The sequence below is a fragment of the Podarcis pityusensis genome (assembly GCF_964106645.2).
Source record: "Podarcis pityusensis genome assembly, chromosome: 11".
NCBI lineage: Eukaryota > Metazoa > Chordata > Lepidosauria > Squamata > Lacertidae > Podarcis > Podarcis pityusensis.
This window is the reverse complement of record NC_138036.1, coordinates 45,589,821-45,609,457: the sequence shown is the minus strand read 5'-3', so window position 1 is coordinate 45,609,457 and position 19,637 is coordinate 45,589,821. Positions and strand designations below refer to the sequence as shown.

General features: G+C 41.9%; 1 protein-coding gene and 2 long non-coding RNA genes across 8 annotated transcripts in view; 2 read left to right on the top strand and 1 right to left on the bottom strand.

Annotated features, from left to right (window-relative positions):
* Window positions 1-42: 42 nt before the first annotated feature.
* Window positions 43-12,275, top strand: LOC308458394. 4 transcript variants are annotated; one of them, XR_013977348.1, is made up of 5 exons: window positions 43-133; window positions 2,364-2,578; window positions 3,655-3,767; window positions 5,542-7,215; window positions 12,136-12,257. It is a non-coding gene; the product is annotated as an uncharacterized lncRNA (long non-coding RNA). The 4 variants fall into 4 exon arrangements; XR_013977349.1 differs by having other exon boundaries at window positions 3,644-3,767; XR_013977347.1 differs by lacking the exon at window positions 3,655-3,767.
* Window positions 430-2,085, top strand: LOC308458582. Its single transcript, XR_013977581.1, has 2 exons — window positions 430-502; window positions 1,473-2,085. It is a non-coding gene; the product is annotated as an uncharacterized lncRNA (long non-coding RNA).
* Window positions 8,508-19,637, bottom strand: part of TNFAIP8 (TNF alpha induced protein 8) — a 48,875-nt gene continuing 37,745 nt past the window's right edge. For all 3 annotated transcript variants that reach the window (XM_080973240.1, XM_080973241.1, XM_080973239.1), the window contains exon 2: window positions 8,508-12,263. In XM_080973240.1, coding sequence (XP_080829366.1) covers window positions 11,698-12,263 — 566 coding nt within the window. In that variant the 3' untranslated portion in view covers window positions 8,508-11,697. The remainder of the gene's footprint in view (window positions 12,264-19,637) is intronic.

Genomic DNA, 19,637 nt, shown 5'->3' with positions numbered 1-19,637 from the left:
GAGCGCGTGCGCGAGTTGGCTCGTTGCATTTTGGGAACTGTAGTTCGTTGGAGCAAGCGGCCACCTCCTCCGAGCCGCGCAGCTTAAATACAGTACTAACGATCGGTTTCAATGGACCAGGATTTCCCCAAACGTAGGTCCCCATATGTTATTGTTGTTTTGGACTACAACTCCCAGCTAGCAGGACCAATGATCAGGGATGATGGGAATTGTAGTCTGAGATCCAAGTTTGGGAAACACTGCATAAACCAGTGATGGCCCTCTAGCTGTTTTTTGGGACTACAGTTCCCATCATCCCTGACCACTGGTCCTGTTAGCTAGGGATGATGGGAGTTGTAGTCCAAAAACAGCTGGAGGGCCAAGTTTGGCCAACTGGCATAGACCCTCTGAAGGTGGAATCGAGACCTTCCCTTTAATGTTAAACGCAGAGGTTCTTGAGCACTTCCAAACAAAAGGTGGTAAAAGCAAAGAGAAGCCTTCCCGTTTTTTAAGAATGAAGAATGTAAGTGGTGGGGCCGTTTTGAACTGGCAGCTGAGCTCTCACTTGCGCCCCAGGAGATATTTAAAAATGGCAGCGCCCATGTGAACCAAGAAATCTGATTCCTTGTTCATGCAGCCGACTAAAGGTGGTTCAGGGAGGAGCAGAAGCGCACCTTCTGTCCTCCAGATGTTGTGCACTACAACTCCCATCATGCTTCACCATCAGTTGTTCTGGCTGGGGCTGATGGAAGCTGTAGCTCAGAGGGCACCAGGTTGGGGAAGGCTGGAGTAGAAACTGGCAATAGGTGTAAAAGTAATGGGAAGGGCAAAGGATGTGTAGGTTATGCTGTGGATATTAATGCGTGTTGCATTTGTGCCTCACAGCACAATAGGGTACATGTCTACTCCAAAGTAAGTCTCATTGAGTTCCATGGGACTTACTCATGGGTAAAAGGGACATGGGTGGCGCTGTGGTCTAATCCACTGAGCCTCTTGAGCTTGCTGATTGGAAGGTCGGTGGTTTGAATCCACACAATGGGGGTGAGCTCATGTTCCTCTGTCCCAACTTCTAGCAGTTCGGAAGCACGCCAGTGCAAGTAGATAAATAGGTACCACTGCAGCAGGAAGGTAAATGTCATTTCAGTGCACTCTGGCATTTGTCACGGTCCAATATACGCCAGTAGCAGTTTGGTCATGCTGGCCACATGACCCGAAAAGCTGCCTGCGGACAAATGCCGGCTCCCTTGGCCTGAAACGAGACAAGTGGGTCCTTTACCTTTACCTACTCTTGGGTAAGTGGGTTTAGAATTGCAGCCTCAAACTCGAGTGCTGTTTTAGTTCTAGAGGAGGGAAGGCTTGGGAAAACATATTTATAAAAGAATACCAGCAGCATTCTGTTAATTTGCACACATTTTCTGAGAAGGCAAAAAGTCTCCTGAAAAATTAAACTTTGCCAGATGCTTTCAATTACTGCTATGTTGCAGTTTTTCAAGTTCACAGAGTTACTCAAACCACGGCAGATGTATCTTTCAAATGGAAACAGAAAAGGCACCTCTGATCTTGTCAACTCTGCTGGCTGGGTCATGGGACAATTTGTTCAGTTAAAGAGACCTACAGATATGTTTGAAACTTCGGTTCGTCAGAGGATGTTAAAAGTTTGAGAAATGCGAGGTGCAAAGCTTGGTATGAGGCATGCTTGTGGAATTGGAAGACGGGATCCATCCCTTCTCTTCGTAGCCAAGAAGTGCAAGATGCAGGATAAAAATAAAGACTATCCAAAATCCATGGCCAGACAATATTTGTTAAGACCAACTGAAATGTAACAAAACAGGGCCAACTTTTAGTGTTCCTCTGTTCTCTTATTAGGCTGCATGGGAGAAAGGGAGAGAAGCTGGCTTGGCATTAGAATATACATTTAGTCACAGAATGAGATAGTACAGCATACTCCAATTAATTTCCATATGGAAATTTAGATGCATGCATATGGTTAAGTGAACTACATAGTCCATATGTTAGTCATTAAGCTGTCTGGAGACTATTCAAGTTTCAGGTTACTGCTGGAACTAAAAGCCACCATCCGTTCGAAATACATTATTTCCCTCAACATATTCTGAGCACTGTCGTTTGTTAAGGACGCTGCAGATTTTTCTTTATATACCGAAAAGCCCAACCCTAGCATCCTACAAGGAAAAGGTTTGTGCCATAATAAAAGGGTGAATCTTTTAAGGTTACGGCAGCTGCTCCGGAAGTTCTAAAAAAAAATAATGGGTAATACACTAGGTGCCCAGCGGTGTTTTAAAAGCACCGCAATACTTTAGTCCGTTTCTGTAACAGTGCTGCAAAAAGTACTCTCAAATCTCGCGAGACTTGCTTTCTTCCGACAGAAGCCAGCGTGAGAGAGAGAGAGAGAGAGAGAGAGCGCACGCGCAGTTACTCTTCGATACGACGTAGTTGGCAGTTGGGAGTAGCACGTGACCACCCGAGTTCTTCTGCCCAGCCAGCCAATGGGGGCGCTCCTCGCTCGGGCCGCGGGGCTTTCGAGGGCTCGGTCGGCGAGACAAGATGGCGGCGCTTAGCGCTGAGGCGTCTTCTCAGATGGGTAAGGCGCGGCGGCGGCCGGCAGGGCAGGGCACGCTCTTTTTAGGCGTGGGAGACGCGACCTGCCCGGACGCAGCGTGACGGCGACAAGGAGGAAGGGGAATGACTGCGCCCGCCTCATGGGGGGGGGGGGCTGGTGGGTGCCCTCTGCACATGGCCAGGAACGCTCGTGCTATTTTTTTTGTAATTATTCCCAGCCCAAAACCCCGCCTTTTTTCCGAGCCTCCCGGCGCTGTAATATAAATCTCAAACCCTTTTTAATGTCCAATTTGTCAACCTCAAAAAGCCACACAAGTAGCAACACACAGACTATGGAAACGTTTGAAAACGAATTAACATTAAATTAAATAAAACTACACAAGGGGATCTCTGCATTTTTCAAGGCCGGTGGTCCCAAACACAGGACGTGTAAGGGATATATGTAATCCTGCAAAAAAGAGAGCTGCATATTCTCTGATAAGAATACTACATCAAAATCTGATTTCCTCCCCACTAGGGGGAGTATTGTACTGCTGACACAACTACACAATTTTGCACCCTCCCAGTGCTTTGCACCAACCTCAGGATTGCTTTATCTCTAGCATCTTAATAATTAGATAACCTGATTTATTACTGTAGAAAGGACTGGCTGCTGGCATGTTTTCAGTTTCTTAAAGAGAGAACATTGCTGCTTTAATTTCAAGGTTTTTTGGTTTGTTTGTTTTTAACATATTAGAGAAAAAAGGGCCAGTTTAAAGGAGTGGATTCACTGAAGTATGTTTTACACCATCTCCAAGCACCATTCTAGCATTTCAATCTCTTCTGATTCAGATGAAACAGAACTGGGTGTCCTCCATATTGGTGACACCTCACTACGAAACACTGAGCAGTTTCACATAGCTGTTAAATAATATGTCAGCTTGCATGGAGCATTATTATTATTTATACTCCACCCCACTCTGGGTGGCTCCCAGCAGATTAAAAACAGAATAAAACATCAAACATTAAAAACTTTCCTAAACAGGGCTGCCTTTAGATAACTTGCATGGCACCAAACAATGATGCCCTCATAACTACTTTTTGAAAGCCACCCTGCAGGTAACGGTGAAACTGCTGAAGTACAGTGTCCCCAACCTTGATCTCCCTGAGCTGTTTCAGAAGAATACCATTGGCAACCGTATCAAAAGTCACTGAGAGGTTGAGAAAAATAAGTAGGTATAGATGGCTCTACCTAACTGTACTGTCCTGCTTTGAATCAGCAATTTTGTCCCTAAAGTGCAGAACAAATTTGTCACAGCAGGCTGCTCAGGGTGTCAGAGCAGCTCTCTTGGCCAGATGACAACAGCCCATTTGCTGCTTGGAAGCTCTGCTGGACAGCTACCTGCAGTTGCAGTGGTGGCTACTGGTGGAGGAAGAGGGGGCGGGGACAGCACACCGCCCCTGGCAGCGTGATCCCGGTGGGGTGCAATCACGGCTGCCCTGCCCCCTGCAGGCAGCACGCCACCCCCAGGATGTGTGCCATGCCCCTGTGGGCGGTGTGCCACACCCCCAGGATGCACACCAGCCACGCCCCTGCCTGTTCTCTGCCCCCCCCGTGCCAGAGCATGAAGCTCCGCCACTGTGGGCGGTGTGCCACACCCCCAGGATGCGCACCAGCGAAGCATCTGTCTGTTTTCTGCCCCCCCCCCCCCCGGTGCCAGAGCATGAAGCTCTGCCACTGGTGGTGACACCAAAGGCACTCAGTAGCAGTTGTGTCAATGGCTCTGTGCAGCCCACCATTTCAGTGTGACAAGAATGACAGCCAACTGCTTAGCATCTTCAGTCTTTCATAATGTATGAGAGTTCAAACTATGTAGGGGTGCTGGGATGTGTATTCTAGCCCCACCCCAACATTCCCAACTCCTTCCTCTTCTGCCATTTTTCATTCAGCATAAAGGTATGCAGGAAGATTCTAACTGGAACCCAGATTGTGCAGGGTTCCCAGTTGCAGAGAGTATTAGGATCACATTCAACTGAACACTGTTATAATTCCCCTTTGAACCATTGCACAGAATATGTGAAGGTCAGCAAAGAACTCAGTATACAGGGGATATTGGGGTAGGGATTTAAACTTTAAACCCACACAGATTCTTCCAAATGCCTGAAGAGCACTTTTCTCCACTAGGCACCAGAGCCTAATTTAGGAAGAGATGTAGTAATTGTATCCACATCCCTCATTTGTATAAAGGACAGTGACGGAAATCATGCATGCAAAATCATGGCTAGTAGAACAGGCTTCCATCAGCTGTGTTTGGTTACTTAGTAGTGAGGAAAACATTGCATGTGCTCTGAGATATGCCTTTCCCGCCTGCCCCCAGACTCAAGCTACAACATAAAAAATGATTTTGGAAGCTACATACACACTAGAGACCTTTGACTACTGTGTTGTATGTGTTAACTTCAGACAATTTATCATGCTTGCTTTAGTGTTTTTCATCCCAGAGAAGCAATCTTTATTTTCCTACTTCTTTGATTTTAGCACATGCCCCTGGAAAAGAGAGACAAAATTTTCATTGAATTCTGAAACCCTTTTAGGTTTCATGCATCAAAGCTAATGTCCTCCATGAATAAATCAAAGCTTGTACAACTTGTCTTTTAATGCAGAGCAATGGCATACCCTTATACACTGGGTTGCACAAAAAAGGCATTTTCTGCCATGTAAAAGACAAGTTACAACTATTGATAACAAACTGAAAAGTGTATCTTGATGAAGGAGCTATACTTATCCTAAATTCAGTTTCCTGTCTGAAATACCTTGCATAAGGAGGGAAAGTTCCTCCCTTTGTTTTAACAGCTATTTTTATGTTCCCCCAGTTTGCAATATATTTTCTGAAATGCCTGCACTGGAAGTAGTGTTTGTAGCAACTGTGGTGTATCACTAATTCAGTAGTGTCCCTATAGATTAACTATAAACATGTTATTTCCTTTGCTTCGTTGCTTCAAAAGCAGTGAAGTCAACCTCTTTTCAGATACATGCAGTTGATCATCTGTCAGCAGTGGTATCTGAAAAGCTGCTTCCTGGATTTGATGGCAAACAACTGCATATTGTGCAACACACAGTGGGAAGTTCTAAAGAACAAATTGACAAAGGTAAACATTTGAGAAGCACTTAACTTTCCACTTTCATAGGAGAGGTCTGCTCCCCTGTTTTCTTGCAAGAACCAAGCTTTGCATTTGTAATGCATGTATTTGTTGAACTAGTTGTGCCTAAGGCACCAGGTCTGGCAAGCTACTGGTTCCGCTAGTTAGGTTGTGCCCAAGGCACCAGTGTCTCATTGTGCTAATATACTGGTTTCACTAGTTAGGTTGGCCACAAATAATGTAACAAACAATTGTTACAATAAGTGCTGTATATGGCTTGCTACTATTAGAGATACAATGCAGTAGTCTGAATTATAGAGAACTCTTAGCAATCTACTTCTGTGTATGTCTACTCAGATGTAAGCTCCATCAAATTCAATGGGGCTTACTTTCAGGACTGCAGCTTAACTTAAAATGGTAGAAATTTACAGCCATAGGGGGACAAATGTGGATCATTTGGTCATTGAGTGAATTAATCTGTAGAATTTATCCAGTGTGTTAAAACTACCACCATAATTATTGGTGAGAGGAGAGAACATTGGATGAAGTCACTGAGCTGTATTTGTAGTTGCTATTCAGAGATGGAGTTTGCATATTCAGACAGAATATGACAATTCCAGATAAATATTGACAGTTGCTCAGATAAATATTGACAGCAGTTTAGTTCTCTACTAGTTGGATCCATTGGGTCTGACCTGTAGGAAAGCCTCATTGTTTAATATGTAACTGATGGAAGTAGTTGAGTACATATGTGAAATGAAGTGGAATCAGGCTGCTGAACATATGGCTAAAAATTATTCTTTATTCTAGTGAGTTCAGTTGTTATTCTCAGTTTTTCAATTGAAATTCAGAAGACCTAAAGATAAAAGTATTAAAGTGCTCATGTGGGGACAACACAGGGAGAAATAACTTACTTTGAATGTAGAATTTGAAGGACAATTTTTTTCCCTGTGGCAAAAGATAATGCAGTAATCAATACATGGTTTCTATTCAGATCTTGTGAGGGAACACCAAATCTATACTAGTGATGAAAAAAGCAAACAGAAGAAACGGAAAAAAATTACTGTGTTCTTGCTGACACTAACAGAAAATGATACTGGCTTCTCCATTTTGAGCTTATCCCAGTCAATAGTACTTAGCAATAACGGATACTCCATTTTAAAATTTGCCATGAGTGTTTTGTGCCTAGCAAGTGTTGGTGTATTTCTTTTTCCTCCCCTCTTCCAGTAACTCAACATTATTCCAAATTGTTTCGTTTTCCTGTTTTCATTTCCACATTTCCCTTATTTATCCCTCACTTTTTCCCTTCTTCCCATCTCCATTTTACATACTATGTTATTTATGTTATTGCTCAAGATGGCCATCTATGTAATGACCTGGTAAGAATCATAAATCAAGCAATGCTCTTTCTATTGACAAGATATCATAGTCCCTGTGGTTTTTAACAGTAATGTTTTTTAGGTGGAGACTGAACCAGATCTCACTGGCGCATTGATCTTGGAACATCCACATCTTGCTCGATAGCCACTTCCTTAGATGGTATTGTCTTCCATTTTCCAGCCACTGCTTCCTCTAGCTCACCTTTATTTCTATAAAGGTTTATATTCAGCAGTATCAGGATTTGTGAGTGGTTTTTTGGTGGTAGCAAAGTGAGGCATTCTATCAATGTGAACCAGACAGAACTGGAAGCTCAGCAATAGTGTACAGTATTTTAGTCACTTGGAACCTTCTTGTGGTTGAACTAAGAGCCATTCAGCATCTGTTTCATCATTCAGATGTTGAAGCTTTACCAATGGTTTCCTTTCAAATTTATTTTCACTATTTTTTTAAAATATATAATTTTTTATTAATTTTCCAATACATTTATACATCTTTAACCAAATTGTAACAAAACATCTCTTTTGGACTTCCTTCAGCTTCCCTGGCAATCATCCATGGTTATCTCTTAATTACACATTCCCTTAATTTATTTTCACTATTAGTCCCGATAGCTTTCATCAGTTTGCCTTTCACTGAAAAATTTTCAAGAGTTTTATTTGTGTCTCTGGAGAATGAGTTTGCCCTTGGTTTGGGGGCTAAACTGTGATGAGTGCCATCTATATCCAATGCAGGTAGTTAGATAGTTCAGGAGCCCAACCCTCCAGTCTGGAATCCTATACTGTCCCCGTTCTTCACCCTCACATTCCTATAGAACCCACAAGTTCCCTGGTCATTCAGTTTTAATAGAAAATTCCATGAGTGCATATTTAAAACACTTTTTCATCCCCATATCCAATGGTACCATAGTAGTGCATTTTAATTATTAATTTTATGCTTTAATTCAGCAATTTTTGAAGGCAGCCTGCCACTTTACAGATGAGTTTTATTTTGTTACTTCTTTGAGGAGCTCTGCAGCAACTGTCATCTGCCTTTTTTTTGCACTTTTGATTGCTTTGGCCACCATTTTATTGGCCTATGAGATTTATTTCACATCAGCTGAAACAGAGGTACCAACTGCCATACAGTTTGCTGTTAATTCATGTCCATTAGCTAGTTGTCCTATGTTCAACATACACTTCCTGAGGCTGCTTCTTTTATTAAGGAGGGATGATAAAAGCCAGTGTGGTGGGCAGTTTTTCTGCTATGGGAGAAAACACTTATGCTTCCATCTTTCTTTGTGTGTGCACACCCCTTTTGCCTATCATGTAATGATTACAGTATTTTAAAAAATTAAAAAGTGATGAATGTTATAGGACACTGATTCATTATCTTCTTGCAAGAAGGGGAGAAAACAGCCTTAGAAATAGTTGGTGCACATAAATAAAGAATCAAGAGCAATAGGTAGACAAATGTAGAAATGTTCAGTAATTTATTCCATAGATTTCTTTTTCCACTAGATGATGCTTTGTATAGCTACTCTGTACCACTTCTGATATTCCAATATGACATTTTGCCAGCTAAAATGCAATTATAACACATTCAGAAACATGTTTGCTCAAAAATAAGTCCCACTGAGTTCAATGGGTCACCCCCAGTTAAGGTATGTACAGGATTGCAGCCTTAGAATATTATGTGCCACCTATATAACAGAAGTATTATACATTATCCAGGGTTTGATAGCACTCAAATTTCTAGTACAGTCATACCTCGGGTCGAATACACTTCAGGTTGAGCGTTTTTGGGTTGTGCTCCGCGGCGACCCGGAAGTAACAGAACGCGTTACTTCTGGGTTTCGCTGCATCCGCAGACGCTCAAAATGACGTCACGCGCATGCACGGAAGTGGCAAATTGCGAGATGCGCAGGCGCAGGCGCGGGTTGCGTTCGCTTCAGGATGCGAATGGGGCTCCAGAATGGATCCCGTTTGCATCCAGAGGTACCAGTGTATATTTTTTCTTAGGCATTCTCCATGCTTTGAATTATACCCATCTCAATCTAAATGTAGTGGTGTTAAGGGCAGCTAAATAAGTCTTAATAGAATGATCTCAAACTCTGCTAATGAGTGGTAAAACTTAAGGGAAATCAAGTTTCTTCCCGCAGCAATAAAACATATATTTTGCAATACCTTAGGGAAAGCAACTACCCATAATAGAAATGGCATGTACAAAAATTATTAGAGACTTGTCAAGAAGGAACAAAACATGGCTTGGATTTAATTAAGTAGTGCATATCCATTTTTTGATTCGTTATGCCATAGAAAATCAGGCACAGCATTTATAATGAATATATTCTTTTAGTAACAATTCTTTTTAAAACTTGGCAATCAGCAAAGACTTGTGTGACATACAAAAAACATTACATTTTCAGCAAATTCCTTTGGATAGTCCTATTTTCACCTCAATATTGTATTTTAAAGAAATCTTATACAAGCTGCTGCAGTTATAAGATGCATTTCACCATATTTGCTATACATTTATTCTAGGTTCTACACAGTGACTTCTGTTTCAGAGGCAATGTACACAATATCGTTCAGAATTTGGTGCTGGTACTTATGGTTTGCAGATTCACAATACCACCCATTTATATATACCGTATTTTTTGCACCATAGGGCGCACCGGACCATAGGGCGCACCCAGTTTTTAGGGGGAGAAATCAAGAAAAAAAATATTTCCCCCCCCCCCCAGCCCCAAAGAGCAGCGTACAGGCTGCGCACAACCTCTCCCTGCCGGAGGGGTTGAGCGGGGCTATGGCACAAGCCAAGGCAGCAAGCAGGATGGATCCCGCTCGCTGTTTTGGCTTCCCCTTTAGCCCCATGCAGCCTCTCCTTGCCAGGAGATGCTGCCCAGGGCTAAAGAATCCATAGCCCCGTGCAGCCTCTCCTTGCTGGAGGGGTTGCGCACAGCTATGGAGCAAGCCAAGGCAGCAAGCGGGATGGATCCCGCTCGCTGTTTTGGCTTCCCCTTTAGCCCCGTGCAGCCTCTCCTTGCCGGGAGACGCTGTGCAGGGCTTTCCTGGCTTTACTGGGAGGTGGGGGGATTCCTTCACCTCTCCCAAAAGCCCACAGAAGCCGCCCAACCCCTTTAAAGAGATCGTAGCTTCTCCTGGCTTTTCTGGGAGGTGGGAGAAGGGACTGATGCGGCCAGTCAGTCCCTTCTCCCTCCTGGGGAAAAGCCCGCAAGAGCGCACGGAGCTTGTGTGCGGCTCTTGGGGGCTTTTCCCGCCTGCCTCCCCCCTGCATTCGCTCCATAGGACGCACACACATTTTCCCTTGCTTTTTAGGAGGGAAAAAGTGCGTCCTATGGTGCGAAAAATACGGTATATATAAAATAGTTACTGTATTTTGTCACCCCACACTATAGATTCTCATGTGCTCACATACACAAAATGTTGACTTGTGCATGCAGGGTGCCTCATTTTATTGAGGAACTTGATCTGGAAGTACCTTCTTCTACAGAAATAAGAAAAGGCATATGCAAACTGAACTCCATGTGCCCACTGTGGGATTGGAATATTTAGGACAATTTCTATTTAAAAGCAAGCCCCTTAGCGATGACAGTAATTTTGGATTAAGCTAATTTTTGGTTTGTGTGATGGTATTGTTAGCAGAATGGCAAAATGTATATGGGTGCTTCATTTAACCACACACTACTAATGTATAGTTTTCCTGGCCACACTTTATTACTGTAGCCAACTAAGAATAGCAATACATCAATCAAATCCAGACCATTCAGCTGATAAAGCACACAAAATTATGGTACTATAGATTAACAATCCAAAGCCTTAAATGATATGATTAAGGGTAGGGTCATATGGAAACAGCCTTTGTGAATTCCCTCGAGAGTACATGCCACGAGGTTTAGAGGTGGAAGTATGTTATGTGAAACTATGCCAATACATGTGAAGCATATGCAGATGCAATAACTACAGGACAACAGCTTGATGAACTACTACTATCGTTATGGGAACAGGGACTGTCATGTACAGATGTCAGTTTATGCCAATGAAGTATTTCCAGATGCATCTGGCGGCAGCCCTGCACATTTCAAAGGCAATTGTGTGGTCTCTTACTGTCTTATATGAGAACCAGCCCTACGAAGCAGAACTATTTTAACAGTATAACTAAGACCATGTGACCTAAGCATTTATGTATAGCATATATGGATCTAGATTAAGTAGCATAGGTTCTATTAAATCTAATTCCAGTTATCATATATGTGCCATAGTCATGATTTGTGTATATAAAAAAATATTGATCCTTTGTAGGATTATAAATACTCTTCTACATGTAGAAATATGCATTTTGATTCTGATTATCTTGCTGTACACTTTTCCTGTCTATTTTACAAAAGCTTTGTTTCACAAGTAATCCCGTTTCATGGCTTTATTGCTCCACGTTTTAAAGCAAAGTACTGCAAAAAAGAAAGAATAGCAATAGATGACTCCAAATAAATGGGTCAATTTGATGAAGAAATTTCTAAATATTTAGCATTTGTTTTGGTACTCAATTTTGCCATTACCACACACAGTTTTTCTAGCCCTCCTTCTTTGAATCCAGACCATCAGTAGTCCTCAGCCTATGAATATACACCACCGATGCAGTAACTTATATATTCCCTTCATCTAACATTTTGTTGACACCATCACAGAGTCTCTGAAGGTGAGACTTGTAAGATCCAAATGGATTGTACAAGGCAGCCAAAAATTCACAATCTGAGAAGTGATCAAACACGTGGTTGACTCGTCCATGAGATTTCGCAGTTAGGTGACGCTGAATGATTTCATGAAGCAGGTCTCTGCATTCATTCAAGAGTTTTGACAAAAACTTTCTGTCAAAGGTATAATCCACTTGATGGAAGCTCACCACAGTTTTGGCCAACTGGTGAACTTTCTTCTTGAATTTCTCCATAAGGATGATCTCTTCTTCATTAAACTGGTTATTCCGGTAGAGGATTGCTAACTTGATTACAGTCTTAATGAGATTTTTAATGATCTTCTCCGCTTCCTTTTTGCTTTGTGTGTATTGCCTTGTCACTCTGTAAAGTTCATCCAACACATCACTGCTAGTGTCATCTATCAAAGCATTTGCTATGGATTTAGATGCCATTTTGCCAAGGATTTTCTTCTGGGCCTGGATGGCCAAACCTTTGGAATTGAAGACATCTGTTGCCACTGGAAGAAAAGGAGTAGATGTTAGTACCTTCAGACCATCTGATGCAATCCATTGAATGTGAAAGCATTTTAAAGCACTGTGTGAGGGGGAAATAACTAAAGTTTCCCACTACATATATTTCCTGTATTAAAATGCTGATTAATTTCCTTGTGTAACAATTAAAAGAACTAAAACCTTTATACTACTTAGGAGGGTATATTTTTTATATTTAAGTACTGATGTTGGTATTACTATTTCAGTGAATGGTACCCTATATTGCTTACTTGAAATATAATCACCTAAAGGAATCCTGAAACCAATGGGAAGCTAATTACAGATCCTAAAAAAAATAAAAATCCTAAAAAAAAGATGAAGTACACCTGAAGAACACAGAGAAAGATTATTTATTTGTAGGCAAAATACCCAGAATTTTCAAGAAGCAAGGGTGGTAGCTACTGGGCAAAGCAGTTTATCCTGAGATGAGAAGAGGCTGAGCAATGAAAGCTTCCCTTAAATTGGGCTGGGGGACTGATTGAGCGGAGGCTTATCTGTGCCAGAAGCCAGACTCTCCCTTCTGCCTACCAAACATGCTGGTGGGAGCCATTAGAAAGTCCTGAAATGGGATATTCTGAGGGCTGTGGAATGGCTGAGCCAATCCTGGATTGAGTATATCCTGAGCCGGTCTCACTGCTGTTACATGATGGCATCTGGCTGGCTGGTGCTCCAGCATGGAGCTGGTGTGGGCATAGCACTACCACCATTAGGCTCTATCATCCTGCCCTCTCCACTTCTACCACTATGAGCAGCAGGGCTGCAGATGTAGCAGTGGCCCTGTTGCTCTAAAAAGCTAAAAAGGTAGTTAGTGGGATCTTGGATTGCGCCTTGAATGTACATATTTGAACACTAAATGTGCACTTTGGTTGGTAAGGACAATTTGTTTGTTTTGAGTGGAATATAGGATTGTGGTTCTTTGTCTTAAGTGTCAGATTTCCATGCCTGTGCTGACATACTCCCCATAGGACACATGACCCATCTGCAACACCACAAAAAGCTGCACTGTATAAAGAAACACCTTGTCTGTCCTGAATCTAGTGCCAAACAATTCAGGATTTTGGGGGGGGGGGGGGTGAGGGGATTCTTTCTATTCATCTTTTCCACATCACAACATTATTTTATAAACTTCTATTATGCTCCCTCAATTGCTTTTCCTAAATCCACAAAAGCTTTAGCCCCTGTTTCCCAACACAGCAGCTGTGGGCACAATATCTGCAGAGACAAAACTAAAGTCCATCATGAGAGCCATCCTTATCTTGGAAAGTTACACAAGTGGGCTAATTCAGACACACTACTCCACTGGAAGAAAAATAGAGCAATTCTGAGAAATATGATCTGGCCCTCCAAAAGACAGTTTAGATCTTGCAACAGCTAAGGGGAATACTGCTTTATTTGTTGTTGTTTTTAAAATCCAGCTAATCACATGCATATGGATTAGCACAAAGCTTTATGCATGTCTACTCCTAGACAATATTTGTTGAGAGAATAGCTAATGAACTTTGAATAAAGTCTTACTCCAAGAGCAAAATATGTACATCTGGAAGACTCCTACCGATCAAATCCTGGAACTTGGAATGTATCCAAGATATCCTACTAGCGCTCATGACAAAGATTCTGCTATTAGACACAGTCTAAACAGTTTATTTTAACTCCCAGATCATTTAAACATGTCTTTTAATAGCCCAATTTTCACAGATGAAGCTACTCAGATGCCAGATGAACTATTGTGATCTATTTTAAGAGAAGCAACTGGGATCACATGATGGACAAACTTGTGTTTTAACCATGTGATGGAGGGAGAGTCGATTTAAGAAATAAATAGTGAACTTAATGGCTCACTTGTAGTCTCAATTGTAAGAATCAAAACTGCAAACTGGAGTCATGTTTGAAATGAAAGTTGTGCGAATAGAAGATTGTATCACTTGCTTAATACAACAAAACTGCATAGAATACAAAAGAGGCAGCAGCATGCCACACTATAACTAATAATATTGCCTGGATAGCTCCATTGGTTAGAACATGGTGCTGAAAATACCAAGGTAGCCAGTTTGATCCCTGTACGTATGGGACAGCTGCAGACAAACACAGCTTACTGCTTGACCAAAGATTTTAAACCAAATGAATGTGAGTAGAGAGAGTGACAGTTGGCTATGGTATTTGTGGATTTGTTGCTGCAGGCTTTGCCTCAGCACAACCTCTGTGCTAACATTCCAACTTTCTATCCATCAAGCCTAGATTTTGCATGCCAATGGCAGTTGACAGTTTTAAAACCAGCATGTATTAACATTTATTTAACTGCAAAAGCACTCTGTTTTTCTTTGCACAAGAGTCACAGGGACGTTATCATTAATTTTTTAGTTGCTTTTCCTCACAAAAGTGATGCAAAGCGGCTTACAAAAATAGTATAAACATTAAAACCAGTTATAACACCCACACAACCAGTAAATGCCTAAAAAGCACATCTATGCAGATGACGGGTCATACATATCCCACCACACTAAAAGAGGCAACAAATGTATGAAACCCTTCAAATTAAGTAAAAAGGAAAGCTTTTGCCTGGCGCCTAAGAAATAAGGATGGCACCAGGGAGAGCATTCCACAAGTGGGGAGCCAACACTGAAAAGGTCTGTTCTCATGTGGCCATCTTCCTGCCCTCCTGTGGAAGGGACACAAAGAAAACATCTCAGACGACAATTTAAGGATCTGGGTTCATTCACATGGGAAGAGGCAGTCCTTGAGATACTGGGGTCCCGAGCAACTGAAGGCATTTCAGGTCAAAACTGGTGCTTTAAACTGAGGCCAGAAACATAATTTGTAGCCAGTGCAGTCATACCATAATTGGTGTTATATCTGTGGACCGTCTTGCCTTGGTCAACAATCTGGCTGCTGAATTCTGCACAAGCTGCTGTTTCTTAACCATCTTTAAAGCCCCACATACAATGCAGTAATCCAACCTAGAGGTTACCAGAGCCTTAGCAATGGAAGCTAAGCTATCCCTGTCCAGCTGGGGCACCAGTCAAAGCTGACAGAAGACACTCAGTCCCACTGAAACCACGTGAACCTCACGTGATAGCAGTGGATCCAGACATTTTCTCAAGCTACGTACATACCTGCTCTTTCAGAGGAATCATAATCCCATCCAGGGCAGATTAATCCCATCTATCCGGTACCAACTAACACTTCCTCAGCCTTATCTGGGTTAAGCTTCAGTTGAACAAAGTCAAGGAAATGAGGGGTAGAAAAACATGGAAAGGAAAAATAAATAGTCTGGGATAATGGGGTAAATGAGGAACATGATAATGCATTTGGGCAGATACAAGAGAGAGGAGCAAAAGTATGTATGTATGTATTTAATTTCTGTACTGCCCTATACCTGAAGGTCTCAGGGCAGTTCACATAAAATATCAAATACATAAAAATCAAAACAACAACAACCCAATAACCTCCCCACCCCAAAAAGAGCCAGCATTTTAAAAAGGGTATAGGATGTAGATCAAGTCAGGCAAAGACCTGGTTAAAAATGAATGTTTTGCCTGGCGCCTAAAGGTGTATAGTGAAGGCACCAGGCGAACCTCCCTGGGGAGAGCATTCCACAGACAGGGAGCCTGCAGAGAAGGCCCATTCTCATGTTGCCACCCTCCTGACCTCTCAAGGAGGAGGCACATGAAGAAGGCCTCAGAGCATGATCTCAGGGTCTGGGTAGGTTTCATATGGGAAGGGGTGGTCCTTGAGGTATTGTGGTCCTGAGCTGTTCAGATCAAAATGAGGAAGAAGATGGATATGGGAAATAAAAGGGAAGGAAACAACTAGAGATGAAAGGACTATTAGGCCAGACACAAAGAGAACACTAGGCGGTGGAGGTGCAAACATATACAGAGCAATGGGTGGGGGGAGTAGACGTGAACTGGATAAACACACTGGAGAGAAGGATGTCATTAACAGCCAGAAGAGACACAAAGATCAGCCAGATATTTCCTCTCCTCCCCCTCGCCCCCCCACCCGCCAACTACAGGACCAGAGTGATGCTAAACAGACACAGGCCACTTCTTTTAACTTGAGTTCAGACTTTTTCTTCTTCTTTTTTAACCATGTCTAATTCCACATCCTGACATTTGGATGCTGCTGTCAAACACCTGATAACCTTCAGTGTTAAGGACATATTTTGCTCTCAGGGATATAAAAGAACACTTTGGGCATATTTATAATTGTGAGCTAATGACCTGGAAACAAAATATAAAAGAACCCCAATGGTTAACTTTCACTTCATAATAAAGATGGCATTTTTTAACTCTGGCCCTGCCCAACACATTTTCAGCAGTCAAACTACTCTCACCCTGACGCTTTCTTTCCACTATTTGCTTTGGCATTTTTACAAACTAATTAGACAAGATGTAACATATATGCTGGAAACTGCAGTGGTTTGGGGTTTTTTGCTCTACTGAAGCCTGGCTATAGACTACTGAAACCTCTGTTGTGAGTATTTTCAGGATCATAGTACCAAAGGTGACTCACTGAGACCATTATATTCAAAATGCATACATTCAGATTTGCCTTTCTACTATGACAGGTGACTATGACTAAAACAATGAATGGATTATTGTACATCACCGCTTCATGCTCCAAACGTTTTACCATTTTTTATCTCGAAGAGAATGAGGAAATTTTGCTTAATAGCAGAATTTGGCTGGCTAGCAGGGCCATCACTCATAATATCTGTTTCTCAAACAGTCTGCTTCTGCACTCAAACCATCTCAATTCTGTATCATGTAAAAAAACCCCAAAGTGGCAGACACTGACCTCACACAATCACATGGTAGATTCTGCTGTTAGAAGACTGATAGTACCATAATGAGATAGCAGCTTCAGTGATACAGCTTATTCCCAATTTGAGCTGACAACCTTAGAAACAGGTCCTGTAGCTGCCCTTTAACCACTAGCCAGGTCTGCAGCAGTTAGCAGGTGGAAATGTTTCGTTCCATGCCTTAAAAACCTTCACCTGCTGATTTGCATATCTCAAACCTTTTTTTTTTAAAGGAAGATGAGTAGGCCAAGCTGCTTTTATCAGGTCAGATGGTGAGACTGCAGTTGCCCAGGAGGATTATTTTACCCAAAAATTGCACAGAATTTTTCTGCCGGGGTCCTTACAGGTATGACACCTCGTAAAGGGGGAATGCCCTACCACACTCTATCCTCAAGTCAATAAAGAAGCAGCCTAGGCCCACTGATCCAGGAAAATCCTAAAGTCCAGGTATCAACCTCACTGCTAGTAATGAAGCAAATGGCTGTTAAGAAGTTTTAGTAAACTGTCCTACACCAGGCATGGGAAATTTGTGGCCTTCCAGCTGTTGTTGGGCAACTCCCAGCACAACTGACTACTAGGCCATACTGGCTGGGGCTGACGAGAATCAGACTCCAACAATATCTAAAGGGCCATAGGTGTCCCCCCCCCCAAAAAAAATAATTCCACATAGTAATCAGTACAAAGTCTCTGAGTGAGAGTTGCACCCTTCTGCATTCAAGTTACAGTTTCCTGAGTACTTCTAAAGTCATTGCTGCAGGATACATATGGGTTGCAAGCAAAGTGAGAATATTAGAAATATTATCTTTTTCCAAGAGGGGAACAAAACAGAACATGAGGAGATCTAACCACACTTCTTTTCTAGCAGATATACTCAAGCCTCTTTATTGCTCCATTTGAAAACCATAAGAGGCTGTGGAGGAAATTTGCTACAGGATGTGGGTAAAGGTGCAATCGGACAGAAGCAGGACGACACAGATTCACATATTACTCTGACAGTGCCATGCTATACAGTAATACTGATCTCATCTTCCAAGTGTTAATCTTTAGCCAGAAGAGGGTGAAAAGAACAACAAACTAGCCAAATGAGTACTGAGCATCCTCAGCTGGTGTGGGATGATGGCTGACTGTTGTGGGGTGGGGACCAAAAACCAGGATGACAAAAATGGAATGGAGTATCCTGGGAAAGGACACAACTGGCCAGTGGGCACTTTAAACATCCCCATGCTGCAACATGTATTACAGGTCCCATTTGTATAACTAACCTTAGTTTAACTTCTTGGAGATTTTGTCTAAAGTTTGTAGGGCTATAGCCCTATTTGAGTGTTCCAGTTATCCTATGCAATTAGAATCACATGAAGAAGAGTGGCAACAAGTTGCTAGCTCAGCTCTCTGTCACTGTTCTCACCACTCTCTCCAAGTTAGAGGCAAATGTCTGCAATGCAAAGCAGAGCTGGGTCCTAAACAGCACAAGGAGCCTATACATTTAGAAAAGATTCCATACTTCAGAAATTAATGCTCCAATTTGTGGATGGTACAGCATTTTGTTGTTGTTGTTGTTTTTTTTTTGAGGGAGAAGGGAACTAGCCCACTAATATGAGGTATCAGAATATCTAAGTAGGGCTTAGATGGATGGACCAACAATATAACCCAGAAACACACATTTTATTTTAATCATACAGCTAAAGCATATACTTAGCTGTCCAAAGCTGTGGTTAGAGAAGGCTTAAGCAACATTATGTGGAGTATATCACAATCACCATTTTTATTATTGTGACTGAATTGCATATTCTGTTGAAATATTTACTGATTTTGCCTTGAAGAACTGTTTTAGATAAAATCCTATTTCCCCTTCAAACCATGACACTCACTCATTTCTGCAATACAAGAATTATAATGTGGACAAACACAGCATGGGAGCAACCTTCAGAACAAGGTATAAGCCTGTAATTCTTCTCAATACTCTGAATGACATGGATCTACTTAACAGGAGAGTGCACAGAGTGTTGTTAGTGAGACTATTCCTGTGAATTAGATGCGAATGATTAGTTTAAAACACACAACTATTAACGTAGCTAGCATTGGATTATCATAATCAAGAACTGCTCTTTTCTCATTTATGTGCAATGACTTTCTACCTTCTCTTACAACTAAAACATAAGGCAGTGATTCTTAAGTGCTTTAGCCTAGGCATTCATATATTCTAAGCCAAGAAATATGGTGTATGCAAATACAGAATGCTGATTCACAGTTCTTTCTATCTATATGAGGGAACATAACAGAACGTTAACACATTTCCTTCCTCTTTGCCTTTCTGTAACAATAAGTGCATCTGCACAAGTACTGCTGTGCTACAGTTATTAGTTGGTACCTCAGGCAACATTAAATTCTTAAACTTGCGGAATGATAAGCACTGCCATTCTGCTGGGAGAACCAGCATCAAAATGAGCAGGGGAAAGTCATGCAATGTGAGTAGTATCAATTTCAAATTACTAAAGCAGAGGTTAAAAAACTGATATTACCAGCTCTACTGTAGCTGGGT